At 47.6% G+C, this 25,535-nt stretch overlaps 2 protein-coding genes across 16 annotated transcripts in view; both read right to left on the reverse strand.

The window, feature by feature from the left end:
* Positions 1-443: 443 nt before the first annotated feature.
* STAC3 (SH3 and cysteine rich domain 3) lies at positions 444-6,575 on the reverse strand. 2 transcript variants are annotated; one of them, XM_060025057.1, is made up of 12 exons: positions 6,493-6,575; positions 5,684-5,744; positions 5,160-5,421; positions 4,819-4,916; positions 4,533-4,605; positions 3,554-3,651; positions 2,122-2,188; positions 1,890-1,939; positions 1,520-1,605; positions 1,284-1,335; positions 1,057-1,194; positions 444-878 (listed from the first exon to the last, which is right to left on the reverse strand). In XM_060025057.1, exons 2-12 carry the CDS (start codon positions 5,741-5,743, stop codon positions 780-782), a joined length of 1,083 nt encoding a protein of 360 aa, XP_059881040.1. In that variant the 5' UTR covers position 5,744; positions 6,493-6,575; the 3' UTR covers positions 444-779. The 2 variants fall into 2 exon arrangements, with proteins under 2 accessions (XP_059881040.1, XP_059881041.1); XM_060025058.1 differs by lacking the exons at positions 4,533-4,605; positions 4,819-4,916; positions 5,160-5,421; positions 5,684-5,744; positions 6,493-6,575 and adding an exon at positions 3,863-4,515.
* Positions 6,576-8,218: 1,643 nt separating this feature from the next.
* Positions 8,219-25,535, reverse strand: part of R3HDM2 (R3H domain containing 2) — a 146,703-nt gene continuing 129,386 nt past the window's right edge. For 7 of the 14 annotated variants that reach the window (XM_060025050.1, XM_060025045.1, XM_060025044.1 and 4 more), the window contains 11 exons: positions 25,277-25,378; positions 22,586-22,828; positions 21,913-22,039; positions 20,881-21,041; positions 20,259-20,413; positions 18,976-19,076; positions 13,561-13,730; positions 12,410-12,557; positions 11,122-11,219; positions 10,687-10,771; positions 8,219-9,784 (listed from right to left, as the gene is read on the reverse strand). In XM_060025050.1, the coding sequence (XP_059881033.1) occupies positions 9,444-9,784; positions 10,687-10,771; positions 11,122-11,219; positions 12,410-12,557; positions 13,561-13,730; positions 18,976-19,076; positions 20,259-20,413; positions 20,881-21,041; positions 21,913-22,039; positions 22,586-22,828; positions 25,277-25,378 (1,731 nt within the window). In that variant the 3' untranslated portion in view covers positions 8,219-9,443. The remainder of the gene's footprint in view (positions 9,785-10,686; positions 10,772-11,121; positions 11,220-12,409; positions 12,558-13,560; positions 13,731-18,975; positions 19,077-20,258; positions 20,414-20,880; positions 21,042-21,912; positions 22,040-22,585; positions 22,829-25,276; positions 25,379-25,535) is intronic. The other 7 variants (XM_060025052.1, XM_060025055.1, XM_060025053.1 and 4 more) reach the window with 1 other exon arrangement.

The raw sequence follows: 25,535 nt of genomic DNA on the forward strand, positions 1-25,535 counted from the left end.
AGGAAGTGTTGCCATGGAGACGGCACGCACCCCACCCCCTTACAGGACCAGGGTCTCAGGCTTGGTGTCTCCGGTTCTCTCCCCCCGCCCCCCCACCCCCGTCCCTCGCACTTCAACGGAGATCTTGCATCGCCCCCTGGCGGCCTAGCTCGGAACTGAGCCAGGTTCGGAAATGCAAGGGGCTGCCCACGGCGAAATCACTAAGAGCTAGTGGGACCTACCCTGCTACCCGATCCTGCTCCCAGCAGCAGGGGCGCGGGGGCCGTGACCCCAGTCCAGCTCCCCTTTCTTCATTGACGACAGAGGCCTTGCCTGGCGGACGCATCTGTCTCCCCACCTCGCACCATGGTAGTGAGGGGAGAGCTGGGGAAGATTCGCCACCCCTTCCCAGGCCCTCTCTCCTCCCTCTCCCCTCGGCCCCCAGTTAAACGGTAAACTTTTCTAACTTTTGTCAAAACTTTAATAAATTCGCAACATTCGATGGTTCGCCTCAATGCCCCCTCCCGTCTCCCTAGTGGAGACGCGTTCTTTTTCCAGATCTCAAAGGCTGGACCTGAGGGGTTGCGAGTGAGGCTGCTCCCGGCACCAAGTATCCGACGCCCTCGGCGGGGGAGGGGGACGGGAACCAGTCCCTTCCCGGAAGCACCGTCACGTTCCGGCGGGCCTTCTCATCTCCCCCACCCAGCAGTATAATTGCTTTCGCCCCTTTTCTCCCCAACCTCCACTGGGCCTGCCCAGAATGGGGTTTGGTTATCTCCCGCCAGCAGGCGTCTTCACGCCTAAATCTCCTCCAGGAAGTCGGTGGGAAACAGCCCCACCTTGCGGCCGGTGTAGACCTTGACGTAGCCACCGGCTTCATCTCCTTTCTGCACCACAATCTAAAGGATTAAGGGACGAGGGAGGAGGGGAATCAAGAGAAAACAGTAGAAGAGCTGAGTAGGGGAGTCCAGAGTTATGGAGGCCCAATCTAGCCCCATTAATGGGTTAAGATCTGCAAGGAGTGTAGTTTGCAGAGAAGCCTCTGGGCCTGGGGTTGAGTTGGGGCACCAGAGCTACCTGGTCCTTCTTGAGAGTGATCTGCCCTATCTCGCGGTTCCCCACGAAGGATCTCGTTACGCGGTGCACACGCTCTCCAGACCGGACCCGAATGATGAAGTTTGGAGGGAAAAATCCGACCTTCTCCCCTATTTTCCCCTAAAGGAGATGGTAGGAGTAATTAATCTCACAATCTCTGGTTCTAAACTCAACCCATGTCCCACCCGAGTCTCAGACATTTCTCTTACCCGCCACCACTCCTCATTGGAGTCATCAATGACTGTGATCTTCTCTCCAGGCCTGGGAGAGGAAGGAAGGGGCCTCTGAGATTTAGGAGCCTTACACATTCAGTCCCTTGGCTGTGCCCAGGTCCAGCCCCAAATAGGCTCCATGCCTGAGTCCCCCCTTTTCCTTTCCCATAGGGAGCTGGGCTCTCCCCTCTCCACTCCCAGTACACCGCCACCCCAATCCTAAGGCCTCTCACGGGAAATCCAGATCGTCCTTCTCCAGGGCTTTGAATCGATAGAGAGCCACAAAGTAATGAGACTGCTGGAAGCCAGGCTGCTTGTGCTGGGGGTGAAAGGGGGTGATGAGTCTCAGGGCACCTCTGTCCCAGACTGAGAGGCAGGAGGCAAGGCCAGGGGTATTTTCTAGACACACTACATTCCACCTCTCTTTCATGTCCCTGAACTAAGACGAATGTGTTGGCTGTGTGAGGTGGTGGAGAAGACAGGTTAATGATTGGAACCCATGGAATAAGTGTGAGCTTCTGCTGAGGCCGTGAGTGGCGTGAGTGGTGTCAGACCTAGGTTGGGGAGAGGACTGGGGTCCCCACAGGGAGAAAATATTCTCACTTTGTCATCAGGTGTCTTCTTTTCAGCTTTCTTATCCCCTTCAGGGTTTCCTGGAATGGGAAACACCGACAAATTGTCTCTGGCTTCTGGAGTGTAGCCCTCAATCCCTTACCTTTCTGTTCCAGGGCCTCTTACCTCCAAACCTGGCATGCTCTTTGGCCCTCCATCTCCTGTGCCACAGCTGAGCCCTGACCCTCCTCCATCTCTATGGATGGAGGTGGGTGTTACTCACCATCCTGGGGTTTGCCTTCCTGTAGTCTGGCAGACTCTGGCTCCTCTTCCATCATGGCTGCTAGAGACTGGAGAGGGCACTAGAGTTAGGAAGATGCTATCTTGGAAACCCATGCTTGCCCTGGCTCTCAAGTCAGGCCAGAGAACTAGAGAATAGGATCTCAGTGTTGGAAGGAGCCTTGGAAGAAGTATCTAGTCAACCACCTGCCTAATGGAGGGACTTCCTCTGAAACAACATGGCAGGTGACCACCCACTTTGTGCTTGAATGTAGTTGACAGGAAGCTCACTACCTTGCAAAATCCATGTCCTTTACTATAATGTCTGCCCTTAAAAATACTACAGTGTGTAAGAGAAAAATGGGCAGCACAATTTTTAGAATTCCCTTAAGAGAACAGAACCCAAGTGGGCTAGCCTTTCTGGAAGCAGTCAGATCACATTGATAGTGCCTTATAAGTCACAGCTCACTCCAAGAAATCCCTAATTTACACCCAACTTTCATATCAACTACTTTGAGGCCAGATCTCTAGTTCTGTTTTTGTGCAGTTGATTTTCATTTTTTGATCCAAGAACAGTTAGGTATTTTTCCTTACACAATTTTGGATGATTAGTTCTTGGTCTTTCTTCTAGTCTGTAAGATTTTTGAATATATTATTCAGTGTATGAGTTTTCCCTCCTAGGTTTCCCACAAACTTAATGGGATATATCATTTATATCTTCATTTGTATCAGTGAGAAAAATGTCCATAGGTGAGGACTAAGGACTAAATCATGTCATAAAGCATCAGAAATCTCCCTCTAGTTGGAAACTCCCTAAAGGACCAGAATCCTTTGGGTGCTGTCATTCAACCAATTTTAGGAATCCATCTAACTGTAACCATTATCCACATTAGTCCATCCTTGTTGTCCAGAAAGATATAAGGATATGCTAACAAATTCCTTGCTGAACTGAATACGTCTATTTTATTACCAATCTAGTAACCTATTACAAAAGGAAATGAAGGTGCTCTTGGCCACAAGCTTTGTGCCTCAGTTTCCTCATCTATAGGATAAATGGGTCAGACCAGATTACCTTCATGGACCCTTGGGGGGGCTCTAGAATTCTCTGATTAGTTGGCATGACAAGCTCTCCTCTCCAAATCCAAAAGCATAGCTTTTCCTCTGTTGCCTGGCAATGCCAGGGCCCTGGGGCCTAGCCTTTAGTTAGTTATGGTGGTTTATCTGACAATTTCAGAAGGGAGTTCCTGGAGTAAACACATGCTATGGCAGGAGTTGTTAAACTGAGGCCTTTTCAAATTGCGTGCAAAAATTTGTCTGTTGGGTTATGTGCAATTTTAGGGGAAGAGGATTCCTACTTCTGTCAGCTTTCCAGAGAGGAGACAGGACCTGCTCCATGGGGTCTCTGGAAGGCCTCAGTAGGAAAACTGGGTGCTCACATTTTTTTTATCTGCCTGTCCCTTCTTCCGTTCCTTGTTTGCCATGATCACCCCACTGCGAAGGGTTTCAAACACAGGGTCATTGCGATTGGCAGCAGCTAGTTGGAATGGGAGAAGAAAGGAGACATTACTGGAGAGGCAGAAAAAGGCTTAGAGGAAAGAGAGACCTCTTAAGTAAGGGAGAGATGGGACTGAGTAGGTGCGTGTGTGTTTAGAATTAGCAAAATGTCAGCTGGGTATACCTAGGGTCATCAATTTATAAAGAGCTCTAAAGACATCACTGGAAATGTGATGGAGAAAAATATTTACCAGCACTCCTTCCAGGCAGAGCATTATATGATGTTGGAAAGACAACTCTGCTAATGAGTTGCTTGGGAGTTGGGGAATGCTCAGAATCACTATTTTCCTTTTAAGGAGAGTGGTCCTTTAACTGCTGGCTTTTGTTCCGCTGAGTGGCATGTGCAAGCTGGGGTACTACCACCAGTGGGTTCTTCTTTCTCCATCCATGCTCCTCACAGAGTTCAGCCTCTCCTCCAAATAAATGTTGAGCAAATTGTCAACAAATACACTTTTAAGGGTTGCCAAATTATGAATCTGCCCAGGATGCCCACAGCTCTTGGTCTGGCCCTGAGTCTGGCACTATGCTCTAACAAGGATGAGGACAGTCTGCTTCATGCTTAGAAATGGTTTTGCATATGAAGAGCAGAGTTTGAAGTCAGGCAGAAGAAGGTTTCAGTCTTGGTTCTGTCTCTTTCTTATCTGTCTCTTTCTTACTGTACAAAGCCCGTGCTAAATCTTATCTCCCTCTGTTATAAAACAGGGGAATACTGACTCTGCATCCAAGATGGCTAAAATATTAGATTGAGCGAAAACCATGGGAAATAGAGTCTGTTTCAGAATTTGGCTTCCCAATCTGGAGATCGTGCTGAAACCATCTCTAGGCTTGCCCATTCCCTCAGGTCCCGTATGGGGCACTTACAGAGATCTTTGACACAAGCGTACTGCTGGTTGCTGTAGAGAGGGGAGCTATAGGCCCGACGGAAACCAGGGGGCTGTAGGATTGGATGGGAGAAAGCATTAGAGATAACAAGGTAGGGCCCAGAACCCATCTCTCCCGTGAGTATTCACCCCTTCTTGGAGTAAGAGATGGGTTGAGGAAAAAAAAGCGGGGAAATGGGTGGGATGATTTGAGGAGGGACTGGCAAGGAGGTAGCTGGCAACGCGTCCCCTCCCTTCTACTTTCTTGCTCCCCAGAGCCTACTCACGATCTTGCCGAAGCATCTCTGCATCTCCACATAGGACTGACAGTGTTCGTGGATGTTAGTTTTGCAGTTCTTACAGCGAAGCCCAAATTTGTTGTTGACTTGGGAGATGGGGAGAACATCTGGGTGAGGTTCCTGATTTCCCTTCCCCTTTGTACCATTGCTGCTACTCTAGCTCTTAGGTCCTTTTTCTGTCTGGGACCCAACACTCTCAGTCTGGAATAGTATTTTCTTAAAGCCAAATCTTACCACAGCCTGTCTGATATACAAATACTCCTTTCCTAAACCCTTTCCCCCACCCCCTGCCTTCGACATCACACTCTCCACTTCCCTTCATGACTCACGCACAATCATCCGGGCACAGACATCACAGAACTTGGGCTTCTTGAAGAAATGATCTTTGAATTTGTGGGGCTTATCATTAACAAGCTTAGGAGGTTCTGGGGGTGGCTCCTCCTCCTCTTCTTCCTCCTCTTCCTCATAGATGTAGTAGATGGGCCCACCCCCAGCTCCCACTGCCTCCCCATTGGCCTGGGGCTCTGGGGGAAGCTCCATCTCCTTTGTCCCTGTAGACTCCTTCCTGAATAATTGCTTCAGCCGCTGTAGCTGAGGGAGGGAGTGAAGGAGACCCAATGTTAAAAGAACTGTCTTGCTTTCTAGAGTAGGTAAGGCTGAAGCTAACTACATTTTTCTAGCCTGGGGCAAGGGGCACACCCCAGGATTAGGGGGTATCAGGGGCTGTGGGTGCTAGCTAGCGTTTTAACAATAAATGAGTCATATACAAGTGAGATCAATTCAAGCACTTTTCTTCAAGGGCTGCAGCGGTTTCCCAGCTCCCCCCACCCAGTGGTCAGAAGCCCAGACTCACCCCACTTTGCCGAGTCTCTGCTGGGAAGGAGGAGGACTCCAGCACCTCCTTTTCTGTCATCCTGCAAGAGGTTGGACCCCACTGTGAAATCTAATCCCTGACTGCCATTCTTCCCTCCCATATTCCTGTCCCTTGCAGTGGGGTGGTCCTTGGAGGGGAGGCTTTGGGAGAAATTTGGTTAAACAGAGATCCTTCCATAAGGCTTATGAGCAGAAAGATTCTATGCAAGTCCAGAGAAAAGCCCAACAGACTAAAGACCTTCCCAACCAGTTCCTCAAACCAATAACCATACTTCTACCATGAGGGGCAACCCCAGAGTTTACACCCCCAAGACAGTGCACAAGGCTGTGTGGTTTAGGGATTTTCCTACAGGTACTTTGTTTCTCTTGGGAATCTGTGGGCAATAGAAATGTGACACACACCTTCCCAGATCCCCTTTCAAGAGGTTTAATGTGTGTGTCCACAAGCATGCAAGGAGGGATGGGCTGGGGACATTTGTTCTCCTCTACCTCTCTCTTGAGCCCTGGGGGCCCAGTGCCTAGTTCCCAGCCTGCCTCAGGCCTCAGCTATTTTAAGTTTTCAGCGTAATATGAGCCTTTCCTTCCCTTACTATTCCATTCCCCTGATCCCACCCCCACCCCACCCTCTAATCCTAGCTCTTGGCCTGGAGTAGAATAATAATAATTTTATTCCTAAAACCCAAACTACTCACAGACAAGCAGAGAAATGAAGAAGCGGAATAGACTATGGATTGGGGAAGCTTGGGTGAGCCGTCCTGGAAATGGAAAGAGGATGAAGAGGCAACTTACGTTTGGAATTCCCTAAGTCAGTCCACAGCCTGTGGAGGAAAGAGGGAGCCCCTGGGATCTTGACGGTGGTGTTGGGGGAGGGCTGGTCTTCTTCCTTGGGGGCTAAGCCCCCCCAGTACTCTCTGTACTCACACCAGCTACCCAGACGGTGTTTGTAGACCTCCTAGCCTCTCGCCTTGGTGTCAGAGCTGAAATGACAGGGCTGGAGGAAAGTGGACAGCTGAGCGACAACAGCTGACACAGAGAAATTGGACACGGGGAGGGCTGGACCCTAACTCCTCCCATCCCCCCAGAGCTGCTGTTGCCTGGTTTTTCATCTATGGTGTGCAGGTCAGAACTGGCTAAATTCAGGAAGGGACATACCGCATACTCATATGGGTGATTTTTTTTTTTTTTGGTCACACTCTGTGTGTGTGGCTTGTGGGATCTTAGTTCCCCGTCCAGGGATGGAACCTGGGCCCTTAGCAGTGAAAACGCGGAGTCCTAACCACAGGACCGCCAGGGCATTCCTTCATGTGGGTGATTTTAAATGACTAAAGGTGAAGATGAATTATAAACAGGCTTCTCCATCCTTTTCCCAAGGTCCAAACATCTCTCCAATTCTACCTTCCCTGGATCTACTTTAGGAACTAGGCTTCGATTTCTCAGCCACCATCTTCTTGTGGCCATGTTTTTTTTTTTTTTTACCCTCAAGCATCGATCTAGCCTCCAATCTTTAGGAAGGAAAGGGCTTGGAAACTGGTGAAGAAAGGAACATTCGAATTTTCAGAGCTCTCCTATCAGCCAAACTAGATTGCTTTCTTATCCATGGGTAGTTAGAAGGGTACCTTGCTGCTATCCTGTAAAGGAGTGAAGAACATGTAGTACTGCTTTGTTCCCTCCAGCTGCCCCCAGAGATATCTTTCCCCTATTCCTCTAAAATCTTGTCCGCAGGGTGAAAGGAACTCTAAGAGCTATTAAAAAAGGCCAGGCTGGGACTTCCATCTGAGGGGTTCCGGGGGAGTGAGGGTCTAATGATCACGTACAGATTGTTTTGTTAATATTGGACAGAAGGCAATAGCTGTCACACATGGAGTTTTTATCATCTGTAAGTAACGTCCCCTTTCCCATGGGAACTGCAGACTCTTGGAGGTAGGATGGCCAAGCCTCAAGCTTCCTTTATCATTCTGATTCCCTGATTCCATCTCTTTCTTCTGATGCATATGATCTGATGGGTCAATGAGGTATCTGGCATTATCTCACAGGGATGCAGCCTTTTCCTAGTCTGAGCTGTGACATGGCTGAAAAAGGAGATACTCCCATCTCAGAGCAGAGCAATTTGGAGGTGGTAATGTCGTGCTGCTTTATCCCTTGTATCTGTAAGAAGTAAAGGATTATGTTGGAGGTTGGGCCGGACAAGCTTCAGAGGAGGCTGGCTAGAGAGATACTGCTACCCATACACAAGGGATTTCCAGGGCAATGTGCTATGTCATTTCTGCCTACTGTTCTTTTTTCCTTAAGGGGTGGGAGACATTTTTCAGCAGGGGCTGCTGGATGGTTCTGGGTCAACAGGCTCTTTAATGGCCCTCGTCTGACAGGCTGCACAACAACAGGGCTAGCTTTGGGAAGACAGAGGAAAGCTCTATTATCTTACAGGCAAGTGACTTCTGCTCTTCACCTTTCTTCAGCTGCACAGGACAGGGACTGCTAAGCACACCTGGATAGTATGACATCTTGGCACAGCAAGTTCAATTGATGTAGCTTTTATTGTAAGAAACATGCGGTTCTGTTCCTGCCAGGTAGAACCCAATCCTCTGGCTTTGGGATTAAAGAAAGGCCCAAGTCCTCCATCCCTGAAGAGTTTTCAGAATATGAGATGGACAGGTATGAAGCAAGCATCTCGACCCAGTTTTGGACGTCACTCACACTCCTCTGGCTTAGCTACCAGGGCCCTAAATGTGTATCACAGAATTAACAGGGTGGAAGGAACCTCGGAGGTCGCCTAGTCAGTCCAAGTCTCTTATTTTACTGGTAAGAACTCAGAGGTCCAGAGTTGAGAGTGATGTGCTTGATAAACCACCACAGTTAGTGGCAGAGTCCCATTACAGACCCAGCCATTTATCAGAATTATTTGTAAGGAGTAGGACAGGATGCAGGGAATAGTGTTAGGAAGATATGTGTGCATATGCCAGAGAAAGCCATCCCAGCCCGCATCAAATCCCTCCGACCCCACCCATACCAGGGTGGCAACAGAAAACGGACTGATGTCCAGTGACAGATTTTCTTTTTATATTTAAAAACAAAATCAACCCCCCCCGAAGAACCCCCCAACAAACAAAAAATCAGATTAAATAAAATTTACAGTGAATATACCCAGCAAACATCTGTATGTGCAATTAAATACTGTGTCTGTTACTGCAGCACAAACCTCAAACAAACAATATACAAGTGTTCTGGGGGGTGGAGGGAGGCCCAAGTTTTAACTCTGTGGGGTTTGGGGAGATAAGATGGGGTGGGAGAAAGGGGAAATCAATTTCATTTTTCTTAATTCTGTCCATATAAATATATTCATAAGGACCAAAAAAGAAAAGGGAGCTTGGGATGGTGAGGAAATAGGAGAACATGGGAGTGTGGGACCCTCCCAATTCTACCTGACCAAAAAATATGAAAGAATTAATTGCATGGTGAGAGAAGAGATAAAAAATCATAGAAGAGTATGGGAAGGAGAGGGAAGCAGACATGGGGCCAACCAGGGAAAAAGAGGGACCCTTGGCAGGGGAGTGAGAAAGAGTTCAGTGCCAGTGTGAGTGTCTGTCTCTGTTTCCATCTTCATCCCTACTGTCTTAGGCTCCAGTTTAGTGTCTGTCTGTGGACCTTACCTTACCTTCTGCCTCTGTCTGTGGTCTGAAAGGACCCCTTGACCCCTCTACCCTGCCCCACCCCTGCCATTCTGGTCCCTTCTTCTCCTCCATTTATTGGGAGCTGGCTCGCTCCAGGATCCTCAGGTCATAGTTCTTTTTGGCCACTCGAAGTTTGAAGCGACTCACAGAGTTGTTGAGGCGAAGGGAGGCATTTTGGGCAGCCAGAGGGCTGGGGAACACAGCCACGATGGTGTAAAAGGCAGCAAGGTCCGAGTGGCGGCCATTCTCAGCAGTCCCACCGTTGTCCCCCACACCCCCACCAGGCAGCCCCTGAGCATCCTTGAGCCACTGGATCTTGGCGCCAGACATGGCAAGCTGAGTGAAGAGTTTGTCCGCCTCGGTACGGGTGATGCCCTCAGGGAGATCTGTCACCTCCAGCACCCGTCCCAGGACTGGAAGGGGAGGAGACAGGACATGGTTGTAAGAGGTATAGAGTAGGAAGGACTGGCCAGCAGCCCAGCAGAGGAGCATCCAGCTGACCAAGTCTGTATACAATGTCCTCAAAAGCCCAGCCTTTCTCACTTAGTCCTTTCCTCCCTCCCCAAATCAACCCAACTCCCTACCATCCAGACTCTGATCAGGGCAACTAGGAGACACAAAGGAAACTTTCTCTTCTCCTAGCCTAGAGATGTAGGCAAGAGGAGACTGGGAATCAGAATCCCAGATTTAAGATATGGAAACCTATACCTCAGTTCTCTCACAGGATGCAATTACTGTGAAGGAAGTGTGGCTTTTGGTTATGTTATTTCACAAAGTTAATAGCTCAGTCTGAAATATGTTCCATTCCCTTCCCAGAGGCTGGTCCAGGTAGATTCCTCTTTCTTATCATCTAGGGAAGTCAGTTTCCCTTCCTTACCTTGTTTAGCAAACTGCTCCAGTAGGCGAAACCCCAAGAGATCTTGTTATGCCTAGTATGGAAGGCCTGCAGGAGGAAAGTTACTCCCCCATATTCTCTTATCAAGCCTCTCCTAAACTGGGTCTAGAACTACCAAAGGTAGACATCCTAGATCAGCGTCAGGACCACTTCCACAAGGTTGTCTGTTAATAGCAGGCTCAACAAGCCCCATCATTGTGTTATTGCAAATTTTCACCCTCATCTTCCCTAGGACTTGGAATGGCTTGGTAAGGAGGACTGAGACACCTCACTTCTCCAGCTTCTCCTTGCTTTTGAGTACAAAAAGGTCCTCTTTTGACTCCCTACCCTAAGCTGGCTTTTCTCACCATCCTGGGCTGGTAATGCAAGGCTGGAGGGGTTAAGCACCTTCTTTTGGGAATTCAGCATCCTGTCACTCACCAACGTCTGTTGTCCCCAGGTCAGTGGAGGCAGATTTGAGTGCTTGTCTCTTGCTCCGGTTTCCATGCTTCAATCCACTCTGTCCCTTCAACATTCGAAAGATAACTCTCATTCCAGGTAAACAATGACTGCCTTACATCCCAGTCTGTCTGAGAGATTAAGGAGCAGTACCCAACCCTGAGAACCCCATCTCACCAGGCAGTCAGATTGGCCAGAGAGTGGCCACTGAGAAACAAAGAGCCTCTCCCTCTTGGCACTGGGGAAGGGGTGAGAGGAATGCGTACAGGAGTGGGGTAAAGGCTCTTCCCACTTCGTCCATTCTCTCTGTGTTGTCTCTCTTGTCCACCCAGCTAGTTGAGGTGGATGGCTCAGAAGCAGGGGCCTGGATGAGAAGGGGACTCTGATGGCCCTAAGGCTGATAGGAGACACCCTTACCTGGTGCACCGTGTAAGTTGACTGGCCATGGAGCAAGGGAGGGCAGATGGACAGATTGTACTGTAATGGCTGGCCCAAGAGGGAGTAGTGACCATCACCTAGGGAGGAAGAGCAGATGGTTTTCTGGGAGTTTGAACTACATGGTATGACTTTTATGAGACTTCATGGGGCTTTGGAGATGGACAGCAACAATGCATACTATTCCTACTTCATCTATGATAGGAGTGCCCATGTCACTGATTTAAGAGTTGTCTCTCTTCCTAAACCCCTTGGCTTTCAGCTGTAGCTCAGACAAAAGGAGTTATTAGGTTCCTTCACCTTTGAAGAAGGGCTCTGTCCATTGAAGACAAAAGGCCCTGGAGGAAACCTACAGACCCTTATGACTGTCTTTTATTTCTCATATAGTTTCTTCTCACCTTAAACCCAGGGCTCAAGTTTCTGACTCACATGAGAGGCAATACAATGCAGTGGAACACAGACTTACAGCCGGACTGCCTAGGTTCAAAACCTGGCTCTGTTACTGAAAATGGGATGTTGGGTATGTTTTCCTCTCATTAGCACTGCTGAGGTTAAATGACTATAAGACACTTATAGCACCTATAAAGTAAAGTACTTATAAGTAAAGCACTTATAGCAATGCTTGATACAGATTAAGTACCATGTGTTACCTATTATTGGTGATAAATACTATATTTCAGAGCACTCTGAAGTTTTAAACCATATTTTCATGTTATTTTTATACTGCTTTTGATAGCCACGGCAGAAAGCAGATAAGATTATTTCCATCTTATGTGTGATTAACCTCATTTTATATATTAGGAAACTGACGTCCCATTTTAAGTAACATGTTCAACATCACAAAGCTAGTTAGTTGTAGAACTAGAATTTGAACCCAAGTCTTTTAACTCAAATTCAGTATTCCCTCTTGTAAAACCATAACGTTTTTGACAAATACCGTTTCTGACACCACCCCATATTCCCAACCCTCAGACTCAGTACTGATGGATTAAACTCTTGGTTGTTCATTAGAAAGTTCAGTGAACTTCTTTTCCCTGGCTCATAGTCACCAGGGACTTGGAAGTAAATACTAAAAATCTAACGGAGATCTAGAGTAAATTAACTATGGGCAGCACTAAAGAGGGGCAGGTGTCTTTGGCCTGAACAGGGCCAGAGTTGGATGACCAGCCACACCGCTTCCCTGCCTGTTGCTGCCCTCTCAATCTCCCCACTTGGGAATGGGATGCGAATGGTGAATTTGACAGCAACCAGCCCTTATCTAACCCCTTACCCTGTGCTGGACCCCCAGGACGGGGGAACTGTGTGAGGACAGGAAGGGGACTGAGTCCTGTGCAGACGTTGCTGAGGCTGGTGACAGGAGAGGGTGCTGGAGACTGAGTAGGAGATGTGACAGGGCTGCTGCTCATTTGTGTGTTGGCCTGTGGGAGAGAGAGGAGTACACATCATACATACCCCAAACATTACCCTCTGGATATTCCTGTGGCTTGGCTTAAAAGTCACCTCTCTCATGGGCTTCCCTGGTGGCGCAGTGGTTGAGAGTCCACCTGCTGATGCAGGGGACACGGGTTTGTGCCCCGGTCTGGGAAGATCCCACATGCCGCGGAGCAGCTAGGCCCGTGAGCCATGGCCGCTGAGCCTGCGCGTCCGGAGCCTGTGCTCCACAACGGGAGAGGCCACAACAGTGAGAGGCCCGCGTACCACAAAAAACAAAAAACAAAGTCACCTCTCTCAAAACAACAAAAAAAGTCACCTCTCTCAGGAAACTTCTCTTGCTGAACTCTGTCAAAGTCAGACTGCTCCTTCAAACTAGCCCTAGTCCCTAATTAGTTTGTGTTATTATTATTTTAAAATTTATTTTATTTTTGGCTGCGTTGGGTCTTCACTGCTGCGCGGGGGCCTTCTCTAGTTGCGGCGAGCGGGGGCTACTCTTCATTGCGGTGCGCAGGCTTCTCATGGCGGGGGGTCTAGGCGCGTAGGCTTCAGGAATTGTGGCACGTGTGCTCCGTAGTTGTGGCTCACGGCTCTAGAGCGCAGGCTCAGTACTTGTGGCGCACAGGCTTAGTTGCTCCGTGGCATGTGGGATCTTCCTGGACCAGGGCTCGAACCCGTGTCCCCTGCACTGGCAGGCGGATTCTTAACCACTGCGCCACCAGGGAAGCCCAGTTTGTATTATTTTAACATCCACTTTTTGACATACTGTTTTAAGTATTCCCTTAGCATTTTCAAGCATGTGTCCCATCTGCTACCTTAAATCTTAGGTTCCTTGAAAGAAGATGCTCTCCTCTATTTCTTGTGTTTCTTCCCAAAAAGTGCCCAGGGAAAGATAAGTAACAGAGGTTGCTCAGTCAATGGCAAAGATTACTTCCTGAGAAGAATCTGGTTACCTCCCTGCTAAGACAAAGCTGGGTTGCAGGGACTCACCTGGGGGCTACTGTCAGGACTGTACAGGTCTCCAGGTTTCTGCCCCCGCTGGTCCATGCTGTAATATTTACAGTGACTCCACTGGACCATGGATGGGTTCTGGGGGGGCTGGGGTCCATTAGGGACATTCAGCTGCATGACCACCACACCTGGTCCAGAAGGTGACACTCCTGGGTGGCAGGAAAAAAGCAGTTGGTTGTGCATTCAAACTACATTTTAGGCCTGTCAGCTAACCCTAAGTGGGAAAGCCAGTAAGCAAATCCACCTACTGGCTTCAGGGTCACTTAAACTGTGTCCTGCCAGGAATCTGAGATAGTTGCTGATTTGGTCTCTGACTCTCTCTCAGACCAGCGGAAACTTCGAACCAGTGGAAGTTTGAGTGGAAGATGCCAATGCCCTCCTGGCCTTCACCTGGTGGGGGGTACTTTGGTATGCTTGGCAGAAAACTACTTCATTTCTGTCAAAGTTCCCAGGTCAGACTGCTCAAATGTCTGGGCATGGTACAGGTCCCAGTCTGGGGCCTGGGCCAGGGCTGCAGGCACGTGCAGGCTTTTCTGGTAATGGCTGCAGATAAGTCAGCGATCTCTGGTTGTTCTGGAGAAGATAAATGTGCAGGATATAATTCTTGGGCAAGGGTTGGGTGAACTGGGAACATTTCAAGTAGAGGGAATGGCATAGAGATGTATGTCATGCTCAGGAAATGACAAATAATTCAAGGTGCTAAGGCACAGGGGCTATGTAGGGGAAGTAGCAGGAGATGAGATACATTTATTCATTTATTCAACAAATGTTTATTGAACATTTGTCTATGTGCCAGTTCCTATGCTGGGCACTGGGTATACAAAACAAACAAACAAAAAAGACTGGTCTCTATCCCATGGAATGAACAGTCTATTAGGGAGTCAGACATTAAACAAATAGCTGGTGTCAGAGTTTGAAGCACATTCTGGTAAGGGTTGTATCCTGTAGGTGTTGGGAACAGGACTTGTGTTTCAGAGAGCTAACCCAAGTGGCCGAATGTAAGATGGCTAAAGGGAGGGAGAGACTAGTGACCAGAAGACTAGTTAGGAGGCTACTGAAACAAAACAAAGTGATTATGAATTAGAGCAGTGACAGCAGAAATGGAGTGGGAGGGTGAGACTCTCTGAAGGTTTTACTGACAGGTTCAAGGTGACTGACTGGATGCAGCCCTGAGGTTTTAGCCCAGGCAACCATAGATATGGTCTTACCCTCTCACAGTCTGGGGGAAGGAAAGGGCTCAATGGGAGGAACATTAAGTCCTGACTCTTCCTCATGGTGAAAAGCAAGGTAAGGGGTCACGGAGAAGCAGTTTGATAGACAGTTTCTGCTGGGAGAGATGAGCAGGAGCTCTGCTTCCCCACGGGGGACTGTCCAGCATGAGGCTTTGCCCTTGACCCTCCAGACTATATTTCTGTGGATGGACAGGCTGAGTTCATGTGTGTGTCTGGTGGTAGAGAAATGGGACTGAGGGTCGCTAGCTTGAAAACCTGCTGCAATGCTGCTGCCTTCATGGCTCAGTGCTCTGGGGCTGCCACTGCTGCCGCCATCGCACTGCTTCCTGTGCTGGGAAATGTTGCAGCCTCTGCCCTGGGCACCAGTCATGCTGGGAAGTGAGCGTGATTGCTTTTCTCAGGTAGCATCGGTCAAAGGAAAGGAAAAGAAACAGTGGGAGGTCTCAGAGAATAGCTCAGTAGACACAGCATCTGTTGTACCCTATTCCCCAGTTTGTGCCCACCCCCATCCTCTAGGGCTCATATAATCAGACAGCACAAATACTCAGAGTGACAGGCTCGACAGGCTCACCTCTCCCCTTCCCCTGCAAAAGAGGACAGGGTATTCATCAGCATGGCTTGTAAAAGGGCCACAGGAAAATTGTACAGTTGTGAGGTGTCATGCATTTAACAACTCCCCCTTTACTATAGTTGCTCTGGGCATTGTACTTCCCCACCCTAAGAGCTGCACCTGCTCCCATATTCTTTACCCACAAAACTGCAACTGATCTTATTCAGACAACTCACTGCTACCTGAGGGGGCCAACGTAAAAATAATCAAATGTATAGCTTTTCTGGAAGGCAGCTTATAACCTGAGCCTATTGCCCTGGGCCAGGAAAAGGTAGAGGATGTGTGAGTATGTAGGGTGTGCGCATAAGCAAGGCAGGAGAAGTTCTTTCTAATACCAACATGTAGCTGTAAGGAGCTATTAGGGGGCTAAAGTGGAGGGGGAAAGAGAACAAAGTCCTCATATTATTTTCTCTGATCGCAAGGAAAGCAAAGGCAGGGTTCCTAGTTGCAGCCTCATTCCTGAGCTCCTCCCCTCACTGAGTCCTCTCCGGCTGGCCTGGAGTGTTGTACCTTCACTCAGCTGAGGACAGAGAGCACTACTCTGCTGATGAGATGACTTTTATGCTTCTCTTCCTCAAGCCAGAAGCTGGTGGCATCCATTAGCAGCTGAACTGTGGCTACTTAATGCATGTGGCCAAAAAAACCCCAAATCTCCCAAAACAAAAACCCCCCACAGCACTGCCCAGTGACAGCGCTTCCACATAATCACGTTGGGGGAAGGAGCCTGGGTTGGAGTGGGAAGGGGGAGAAGGGAGTTGAATAAGGAAATCAATTTCAGCTTGAAAGCTCTGAAAGGAGAGGGAACGTGTGAATGGCTTTTTAAGTGGCATCATTAAACCTGGGCAGAAAGGTCGATTGGGCAGAGCAAACCGCATAAATATAAACAGATGACATTTATGTCTGGCAGAATTGCTTTTGTTTAGTTTTTGCTTTTTTTTTAAATCGCTGAGGTAGAAAACTGATAAGGCTTCTTCCTTACCATCTGAAATCAAATCTATGGAAAGGAATGTCCAGAGAAATAAAATCCCACAGGCATCTTTCCCAAATTACAGGACAGAATCCTACAGTATCTTCGTAGTTTTCCATTTTTTTGGTGGGGGAGAGGGTTATCTTCAGGGAGTGGGGATTGAAAAGAGTTAGTCTCAGCTTTGGAAAGCCCTCAGCTACAAAATGAGCCAGTAAATAGGTGAGAAGCTATTTCTGTATGTACCTCACTCTGGCCCTGCTGCTGTGTCACTGTGAGTTGAGAGTCTGTGCATAGGTTTCACTGCCATTTCATGTCTGTGTGCCTCTTCCCCAGACAAGCAACCCTGTAAAAACCTCAAGAGACCTGCAAGTCACTATTTTAGTGGGAAGAAAAGTATTTCCTGAGGTTATGGTTATATCTAATATCATAGTGGAGGAATTAACGTCCAGGCCTGGGGGTAAACTGGGCAACTACAAAACTGTATTAATAAACTGGAACAATTGCTCTAGGAACAGCCAATCCTAATCCCTACCTTTATTTTTGGAAAAGTGACCATGTTGCTACATGGGAGAAGGGCGGGTGACTGTCCTCTGAAGGTGACATAGCAGCCCTTGTGGGGAGTGCCAGCCTTCTATCTTTCCAGTAAAGGGAAAACTGGAAAGGAAGGTGTAAGAAGCACTTTTTCTTTTCTTCCACTTCCTCTTAAATTCCCATGAGCAGGGATTGAAGACTTTTAAGATTGATGCAATGGTGAATAGGTCTCTTAGATGATGTGGGTGGAAGAGAGGGTCCCATCATCTAGGAAAAGTACAAGGGGTCAGTCAGAAGCCTAGGGTCAATCAGGGTAGCCAGAAGGAAAGGAAATAAAACAGAAAATTCTAAAGCAGCAAGGAAATCAGATGATGGAGAGGGTTTTGTCTATTAATTTGGGAAAAGCCTAGATTATCTCCTTCCAATCCCAGTCCAGATCTCTAGTGCTGCCAACTTTCAGAACAATAGCTGTTTCAGTTTACTTAATTAACCCAGCACTAGGTCCAGAGTAGGTACTGAAAAATTATTCTCACTTGATTTGTTTCTAATTCATCTTGTATTTGCAGATGAAGAGACATAACTGCGGAGACCCAACAGATATACTGATATACCACTAAGGATATATACAAAAATTCACATGCAAGTATACCCATATGCACACACACACACTTATTTTAACAAACAGGAGAGAAAATGCCCTGAGGTGCCAAGCACCACCACAGGCTACAGCAGTTCTTGGAGCTGGTTTCTATAATTTCCATACCCCGCTGGGAATTTCAAGGTCAAGTGCCCCTGGCGGACACTAGGAGAAACAGCTAGAGAGACCAATAATGTAATGAAGAGTAGTAAAGGTTGGTGAATTTTAAAACCTCATCCTGTAAGAGATCCATGGTTGGTCTGGATAAAGGAAGAAGTCATTACATTGAAGGTAAGAACTAATCATGTCTTGTAAGCAAGCTTAATTCTGGAATCTACTCCAGAGCACCTAACATAGAGTACAGAAAATCTTATGTGAAAAATATTCCATTTCTAAAATGAGAAAAATTGGCAAAATACCTCCTTCTCACCAGAAGAGGGAACCCTGACATTCCCACAATAGAGCTGCATGGGGATGGCTGGAGGCTACCTTAACCTCCTCCCCTCCAGAACCCGTGAAGTCTACTTAACTACAGCGTAATGATATGTCAGGGTTGGGTGAAAGGGAAACAAACAGGAGCAGTTGTACTTGGTGTATTGGGGGAGTTCTTGGCAAAGACAGATAGTGAGAGGCTGCAAGGCATAAGTCTATTCACCTGGGATAACTGGCCCCTCCAAAGAAGGCCTTTAGCTATTTAACATGATATCCATTTATTTCCTACTGGAGGAACAGAGTACAGAAACCTGTTGAAAATGTGTTACTGAGGATGTAGCATGGGTTATAGAAAGTGAAAAGACCCAAGTTCAAGCTCTAGGACTGTGATCTTAGGCAAGTCATTTATTCTCTTTGAGTCTTAAATTTCCTCTTCACTAAGTTGTAGTGAGAATGAAAATGACACAGTATATCCGAGCACATATGAAAAACCACTAAACAAATCTAAGATATGATTTTAAAAGCATTTTATGATAAAATGCTGATTTTATCAGCATTTTAAAAGCATTTTATCAGCCTCCTTCCTTGTTTTCTCCCAAGAGAAAAGGAAAGCTGTTTACAGGAAGAATGAGTGCAACAGACAGAAGTAAGCACTCTGTGTTTCAAAGGCATGTGAGTGGTGAGTGTAGTGCTGGATTCAGCAAAGAGGGAGAGGGAGAGGGAGAGAAAACAAGGAACTCAATCGACATGTGACTCCCCAGGGATAGGGATCAGGCAACCAACCTCACCTCTTGAGGGGTCAATTTCAGCACCTCTGGAAAACACCAGCCAGCTAGGACTTTGGTCTTCCCTCATGATGGGGTCACAGCTGGGGACAGAGCCAATCCCTGAACTCTCTTTGTCCTTCCCAGCTCTAAAGCACAAGTCCTTCAGCAGTGTTTGCTCTCACCAGTGCCCAAGACCCCTCAATTCTTTATCCTCTTACCTGAGTACTGCTGTGGCATCTGTGGTGGACTGCAGGGAGAGGGAGACTGAGGCATCTGGTACTGCTCAGAGCCAGGAGGTTGCAGAAATCCCACAGAAGGGCTGGGGAGATGGAGAAGAGAAGAGTGGTAAAGCGGTAGAGGGAGGAACGCAACTCCTGGCAGACAGCTGTTGCTTCCTGAGCCTCCCCTGTGGGAAGTCAAGGCAGCTCCAAGCCATTCCCAGACCAATTTGCCATGCAATTTCTAAAATCACTCATCAGTTCAAAGTTAATTATATATATTTGTACTTGATCATCTTTCAATTAGGAAGCTGCTAATCAGTGCTACAGATGGAATGTTAGTAACACATGCTCTTCCCAACAGTGTAGAAACACCAAACACATACACGTGTGCGTACACACACACACACACACACACGCTCTGAGAAACACAGCAGAAACATGAAGAGAATGCCAGAGACAGACACACAGGGCTAAAGTGCTAGAGAGAGATGGGCAAAAATAACTAAGGAGATTTAGGATATTTTCTCAATGGCAAACACATATAGTCAACTAAAGACAAATGGGGAAAAATCTCACAAAACTCAAGACAACGTGGAGACATACACATAAAAAGACAGAAATGTGGACACTGAGAGAGATACAGAAATACATCGAGGTAGGCCCAGACTTGAGTTCTAGTCCCAGCTCTGCTTCTACTAACTACTTCTGTGACTTTGGGTAAGTTTCTTAACATCCTTAGTTGGAATTTCCTCATTTATAAAAGAAGGGAGAAAAATAAAACAAGGGGAGTGGACTATTAGACACTTAGAAATGTCTAAATATTTAGACATTTCTAAGGTAACTTCTACCTCTAAAATTCTATTAGCTATGAGCTATACTAAGATATATATAAATAGACATATAGAAATAGGCTATCTCAGATTCATCCATGGATATAGAGGTACACAGAGAAATTTACATATGTATACTCCAAATTGCTTTTTTAAAATAATAAGCTGTCTCTATCTCATAGTTCTGAATCCCACTGATTAGAAAAACAAAAAATGGGGGAAATTATAAAGCCTCTGTCTCCGAAGCAGGAATTTTTCCTGCTGATGAATTCTTACGCAAATATCGAAATGACAAGGAGAAAAGGAGAATGAACTCCCTCATGTTCTACCTGCTTTAGGGTATCACTGGGATCTTTACCCCTGCCTTTCTTTCCCAGTGCAAACAAAACCATGGTGCAACAGTTGCTAAGGTCTGTGGGAGATGCACCCCAACTCTCTGGGAGTTCTCACCTTGTACCGTTCTGCTGAGCTGGAGGGATCATGCTGTAATACACTGGTACGCCCCCTGCTGGGAGGCCCCCTTGCACAGATTGGCTCGCAGGGACCAGCATGGGTTGCTGGAAAGGCGGCTGGACCACATTTTGCGAGTCATTACCCACTGTGACCTGGGTGGAGACAAGAAGAGAATGACCACTCTTACTCCCAAAGAGTTCATCCAAAGAACAGCCTCTAGTCATCACTAGACCAGGACACTCTAACCTCCTTCCCTACCTTTAGAGACTCCTATTCTCCTTACCTGAGTAAAGGAAATGCTTAGAGCTACCTCCATTGCCTTCCTCTCCAAACCTCACCCATGGGCATGTGATGTACAGGAAGGAGCCTAATTTCCTCTAGATCCTACTTTTCTGGGCATATACTCGTTTGCATGGCTATATAAAAACCAAACAATTTAAATAAAGACTGTTCTCAGACTCTCTGGGCCTTCTCTCAGAGGAAGAAAACCTAAAAATTCTAGGGGTAAAGTGAACAATGTTTTAGTGTTTGAGTTGTCAGACTGGAGGATGTGGGAAACTGTCCTCCTTTTCCTCATCCCAAGGACTGGGTGATCTTTCCTAGTACAAAATGCACCCACTTGGTAAGAAGGCAGTGGAGTGTACTGAACCACCAGGCCTTGCATCTGGCCCCCCATGCTGCTCCTCTGGCTGCTGAGCAGGCCCTGGTTCTGTGGCTGCTGGACCCCAATCATGCCTTGGTAAGCCGCCTGCTGCTGGTTAGGCATCATGGGCTGTAAACCTAGGGATGGGCAAAGCAGAGGAGACATTAGCATAGTATCAACAATGTTTAGGAGGTCACACTCTCTCAGTAATTTTCCTTCTATTTTACTTTTTCTTTTTCTGGAGATCACGGGTTCCTCTTCAGGACCCTAATCATTCCTGCCGCCCCCGCCCCCTGCACCCCCTGCTTTTTACTTTATTTATTTTTAAAAATAAATCTATCTATTTTTTTTTTTTTTGGCTGCATTGGGTCTTTGTTGCTGCGCACGGGCTTTCTCTAGTTGCAGCAAGCGGGAGCTACTCTCTGTTGCGGTGCGCAGGCTTCTCACTGCAGTGGCTTCTCTTGTTGCGGAGCAGGGGCTCTAGGTGCACGGGCTTCAGTAGTTGTGGCACGCAGGCTCAGTAGTTGTGGCTCATGGGCTCTAGAGTGCAGGCTCAGTAGTTGTGGCGCACGGGCTTAGTTGCTCCATGGCATGTGGGATCTTCCCAGACTAGGGCTCGAACCCCTGTCCCCTGCATTGGCAGGTAGATTCTTAACCACTGTGCCACCAGGGAAGTCCCTCCTGCTCTTTGATGAGTTTTTTTTTTTGGCAGTATGCGGGCCTCTCACTGTTGTGGCCTCTCCCGTTGCGGAGCGCAGGCTCCGGACGCGCAGGCTCTGGACGCGCAGGCTCAGCGGCCATGGCTCACGGGTCCAGCTGCTCCGCGGCATGTGGGATCTTCCCGGACCGGGCCATGAACCCATGTCCCCTGCATCGGCAGGCAGACTCTCAGCCACTGCGCCACCAGGGAAGCCCCCCCCCTGCTTTTTAAACAGCGAAGGTAATTCTCTTTCCCAGTCTCCCCCCTTCCCTTACTTACTACCTTCATACATCAGCGGTTCCTCTTACCAGGTTGCTGGGATGGCTGAGGCAGCTGTTGACCACGTTGGGGGCTGTAGGCCACCGGGTGAGAGAGAGGTCGATATTGCTGGTTGGAGTTAGGATACTGTCCAGGGGGATAGTAAGAAACCTGGATCTATGGTAAGAGGAAACAGATGTATCAGAAAGTCCCTCAAATTCAGCCTCAACATCCCCAAACTATTAAATACATCACGGTTAATTCCCAGAAATCTGTAAACGGAGCTATTTTGGGCCTGCAATTGCAGCATTCGTATACAAGTTTGAAACAAAACAGGAAGGACTTGTGTTATTTGAAAGATGGCCTTCTGACTAGAAAGAAAATTCTCAAGTCAAGGTGGGGAAATGGAGGTAGGTAGGGGACAGTTATCCCCTCTGATTTGTCTAAACTAGAGGAAGAAAGAAGGATTATAATACTGGACAAACTGAATTAGTGATTTATTTTTTTTAAAATATTTATTTATTTGGCTGCGCCGGGTCTTAGTTGTGGCATGTGGGATCTTTTAGTTGCAGCATGGGGGCTGTAGGTGCAGCATGTGGGACCTAGCTCCCCGACCAAGGATCGAACCTGGGCCCCCTGCATCGGGAGCACGGAATCTTAACCACTGGACCACCAGGGAAGTCCCTGAATTAGTGATTTAAACTGGGAACCCAAGCCACTCACCTGCTGAGGGGGCTGCATGTAGCCCTGGGGTGGCAGGACTTGCTGAGTAGGTGGTGCATGGTTAGAGGTGGAATAGCTGGAAGTAGGGAGGGGCTGTCCTGTAGAAGCCATGATGAAGCTAGTCTGCTGAGGGTGCTGGGAGATAAGTGGGGGCTGGAACAGAGCTGAGGATGGGTCAGCTGCTTCGGTAGAACCTTGGCGGCTAAGGCTCATTTGTCCAAAGGGGTTGCTGAGATCATCTGTCTGTTGAGAGAGTGAGGGAGACCCAAAGACTGAGGTCATATCAAACCCCAGGTCTTTGGCTTTACCACAGACAGACAGAAATAGTAGCCCTCTCTACAGCCTTCCTTCCTTACACCAATTTGGGACACTCCTGCATGTGTGCCCTAGGAGGCGCTTTTTAGCCCTAAGCCTCTGTCATATGGTGTTTTATTTATTTTTTTCACAAGTGTTTTTTTTTTAATTTATTTATTTTATTTATTTTTGGCTGTGTTGCGTCTTCGTTGCTGCGCGCGGGCCTTCTCTAGTTGTGGCGAGGGGGGCTACTCTTTGTTGCGGTGCGCAGGCTTCTCATTGCAGTGGCTTCTCTTGTTGTAGACCATGGGCTCTAGGTGTGTGGGCTTCAGTAGTTGTGGCACGCAGCTCAGTAGTTGTGGTTCACAGGCTCAGTAGTTGTGGCTCACGGGCTTAGTTGCTCCGCGGCATGTGGGATCTTCCTGGACCAGGGCTCGAACCCGTGTCCCCTGAATTGGCAGGTGGATTCTTAACCACTGAGCCATCAGGGAAGCCCTCATAGGGTGTTTTAAATTGTCATGAATTGAACAGCTGTTTGAAGCCCAACTCCAGACCCAGTCTCCCTACCACATATGGGGTAACAATGGTCACTCTGATTATGATCTTTATTAGAATTAGTCCTGGGGAGATGGGAGCAATGACACAACTTCTATATATAGAGAAAACAGGACAAATTAGTAGGGAAAAAACCCTACAAAATCTTTCCATTTCCTGTCTTCCTCATGCCTCCAACCATACAAAGGGCCCCTACATTGTCATAAATCTCGTTTTTATAATAAAGGACCCAGACAACACCTTGCGTGGATTATGGGTGGGTTCATGTGGCTCCCCAGCTCTGCCTATGCAGTGGAAAGACTGGTGGGCTCCCAACGCCTGCTGCTCATCTCCTTACTCCCTCTTGCAATCATTTCCACCCCTGTTCTCTGACACTTGCCTAGAGTTCTCCTGCCCTTCAGAAACCACTTCCAATTCTCACCTCTGCAAGGAGGCCAGGGTGAGTGGCCAGCTGGAGGGCGAGACTGACTGGCTGGTCTGTAATTGCCTTCTCTCTCAGCCCTCTTCTCTAAGCAGAAAGAGTGAGGGTGTTCCATCCCTCACTTGTATGGTGATAGGTTAGTCTTTTAACTTCCTCATCTTTTTTGCTCCATGGACAGTAATCAAAATACACATATACATACACAGGCAGGGCAGAAGTTCTTTTGCAAATGAAACTAGTAGAAACAAAAGATAATGCTTTCCTGTGGTTTCACTCACTTTTCAGGGATATGATCTTAGCTATTTTGCTACCTTAGTGGGCAGGAATAGATGACAGGAGGACTGGACTGCAGTTACTATTTTGAGGTTCATATTCTAGAACTTTTCAGAATGGAGATAAGAGATGGGAGGAAAGAGGGGTTTCTAGTAAAAAAAAGCAGACAGGTGTGATTAACACAAAATTTAAAAAAAATCAGGGCTCCTATAACCATGATAGAAGTTATCAACTATGAGACAAATCAGATCTTCAGAGGATTTGTAGTCAGGGTACGAACAATTTAAACAGCATGTGCTATTCAACAGAAGAGGATATTTTTCATGTAAAATAATATAGTAAAATAGGGGAACATTTTAAGTTTTTACCAGTCGTGCCAGAGAAATCTGCAACTATTTAAAAAATAAATTTATTTATTTATGGCTGCGTTGGGTCTTCATTGCTGCGCACGGGCTTTCTCTAGTTGTGGTGAGTGGGGGCTACTCTTCGTTGTGGTGCGCAGGCTTCTCATTGCAGTGGCTTCTCTTGTTGCAGAGCACGGGCTCTAGGCACGAAGGCTTCAGTAGTTGTGGCACGCAGCTCAGTAGTTGTGGCTCTCAGGCTCTAGAGCACAGGCTCAGTAGTTCTGGTGCACGGTCTTAATTGCTCTGCGGCATGTGGGACCTTCCCGGACCAGGGCTCAAACCTGTGTTCCCTGCATTGGCAGGTGGATTCTTAACCACTGTGCCACCAGGGAAGTCCCTGTGTTTTTATTTTTAAAGGAAACTATAAAGAATCATTCTGTACAGAATAAACTGGGTTCCTCAGACATGTCCTGGGAGCAGATGAGATGAAGGATGCACATGGTAGAGAGGATGAGGAGCCCAGGTTAGACCAACATCTGATTTTGTTCCCTGTCCTGAAACTCAGGGGAATTCAGTGTTCTTCTCCGTCTTACATTTAGGCATCTTTTGATGCCTAAAGTACTGTTATGAGGTCACTAGAATGAAGTATAGTTCAGCCTGTGCTGGCCCCTCAAGAAGAAATACCTTCTAACAATGGTCCTCTAAACAGCACAACTGTTTTGCACGGTTGTCACAGACTGACCCAGACATGCCCAGACACAGGCCACACACGGACAAGACAAAAAGGGGGAATGGAGTTTATACCATGTTGTACTGCTGGGGCGGAGAGACTGGCAGAAGGACTTGGGGACAGGAGCCTGGAGAGAACTGAACAGGCTGTGGAGAGGGCTGCAGAGCCGGGACTGGCTGTGGACCAGCAGAGAGACATGTGGAAAGGGAAGAGAAAAGGGAGGTACAGGGAGAGGCATAGGCAGGGGTGGGGGTGGGGCAGAGATGGGGAGGGAAAGGGAAGGAACAACAAGGTTAATCATAAAAGAAATTTCACATGAAAAGTAAAGCTTCT

Source organism: Delphinus delphis, chromosome 11 (assembly GCF_949987515.2).
Source record: "Delphinus delphis chromosome 11, mDelDel1.2, whole genome shotgun sequence".
Taxonomy (NCBI): domain Eukaryota; kingdom Metazoa; phylum Chordata; class Mammalia; order Artiodactyla; family Delphinidae; genus Delphinus; species Delphinus delphis.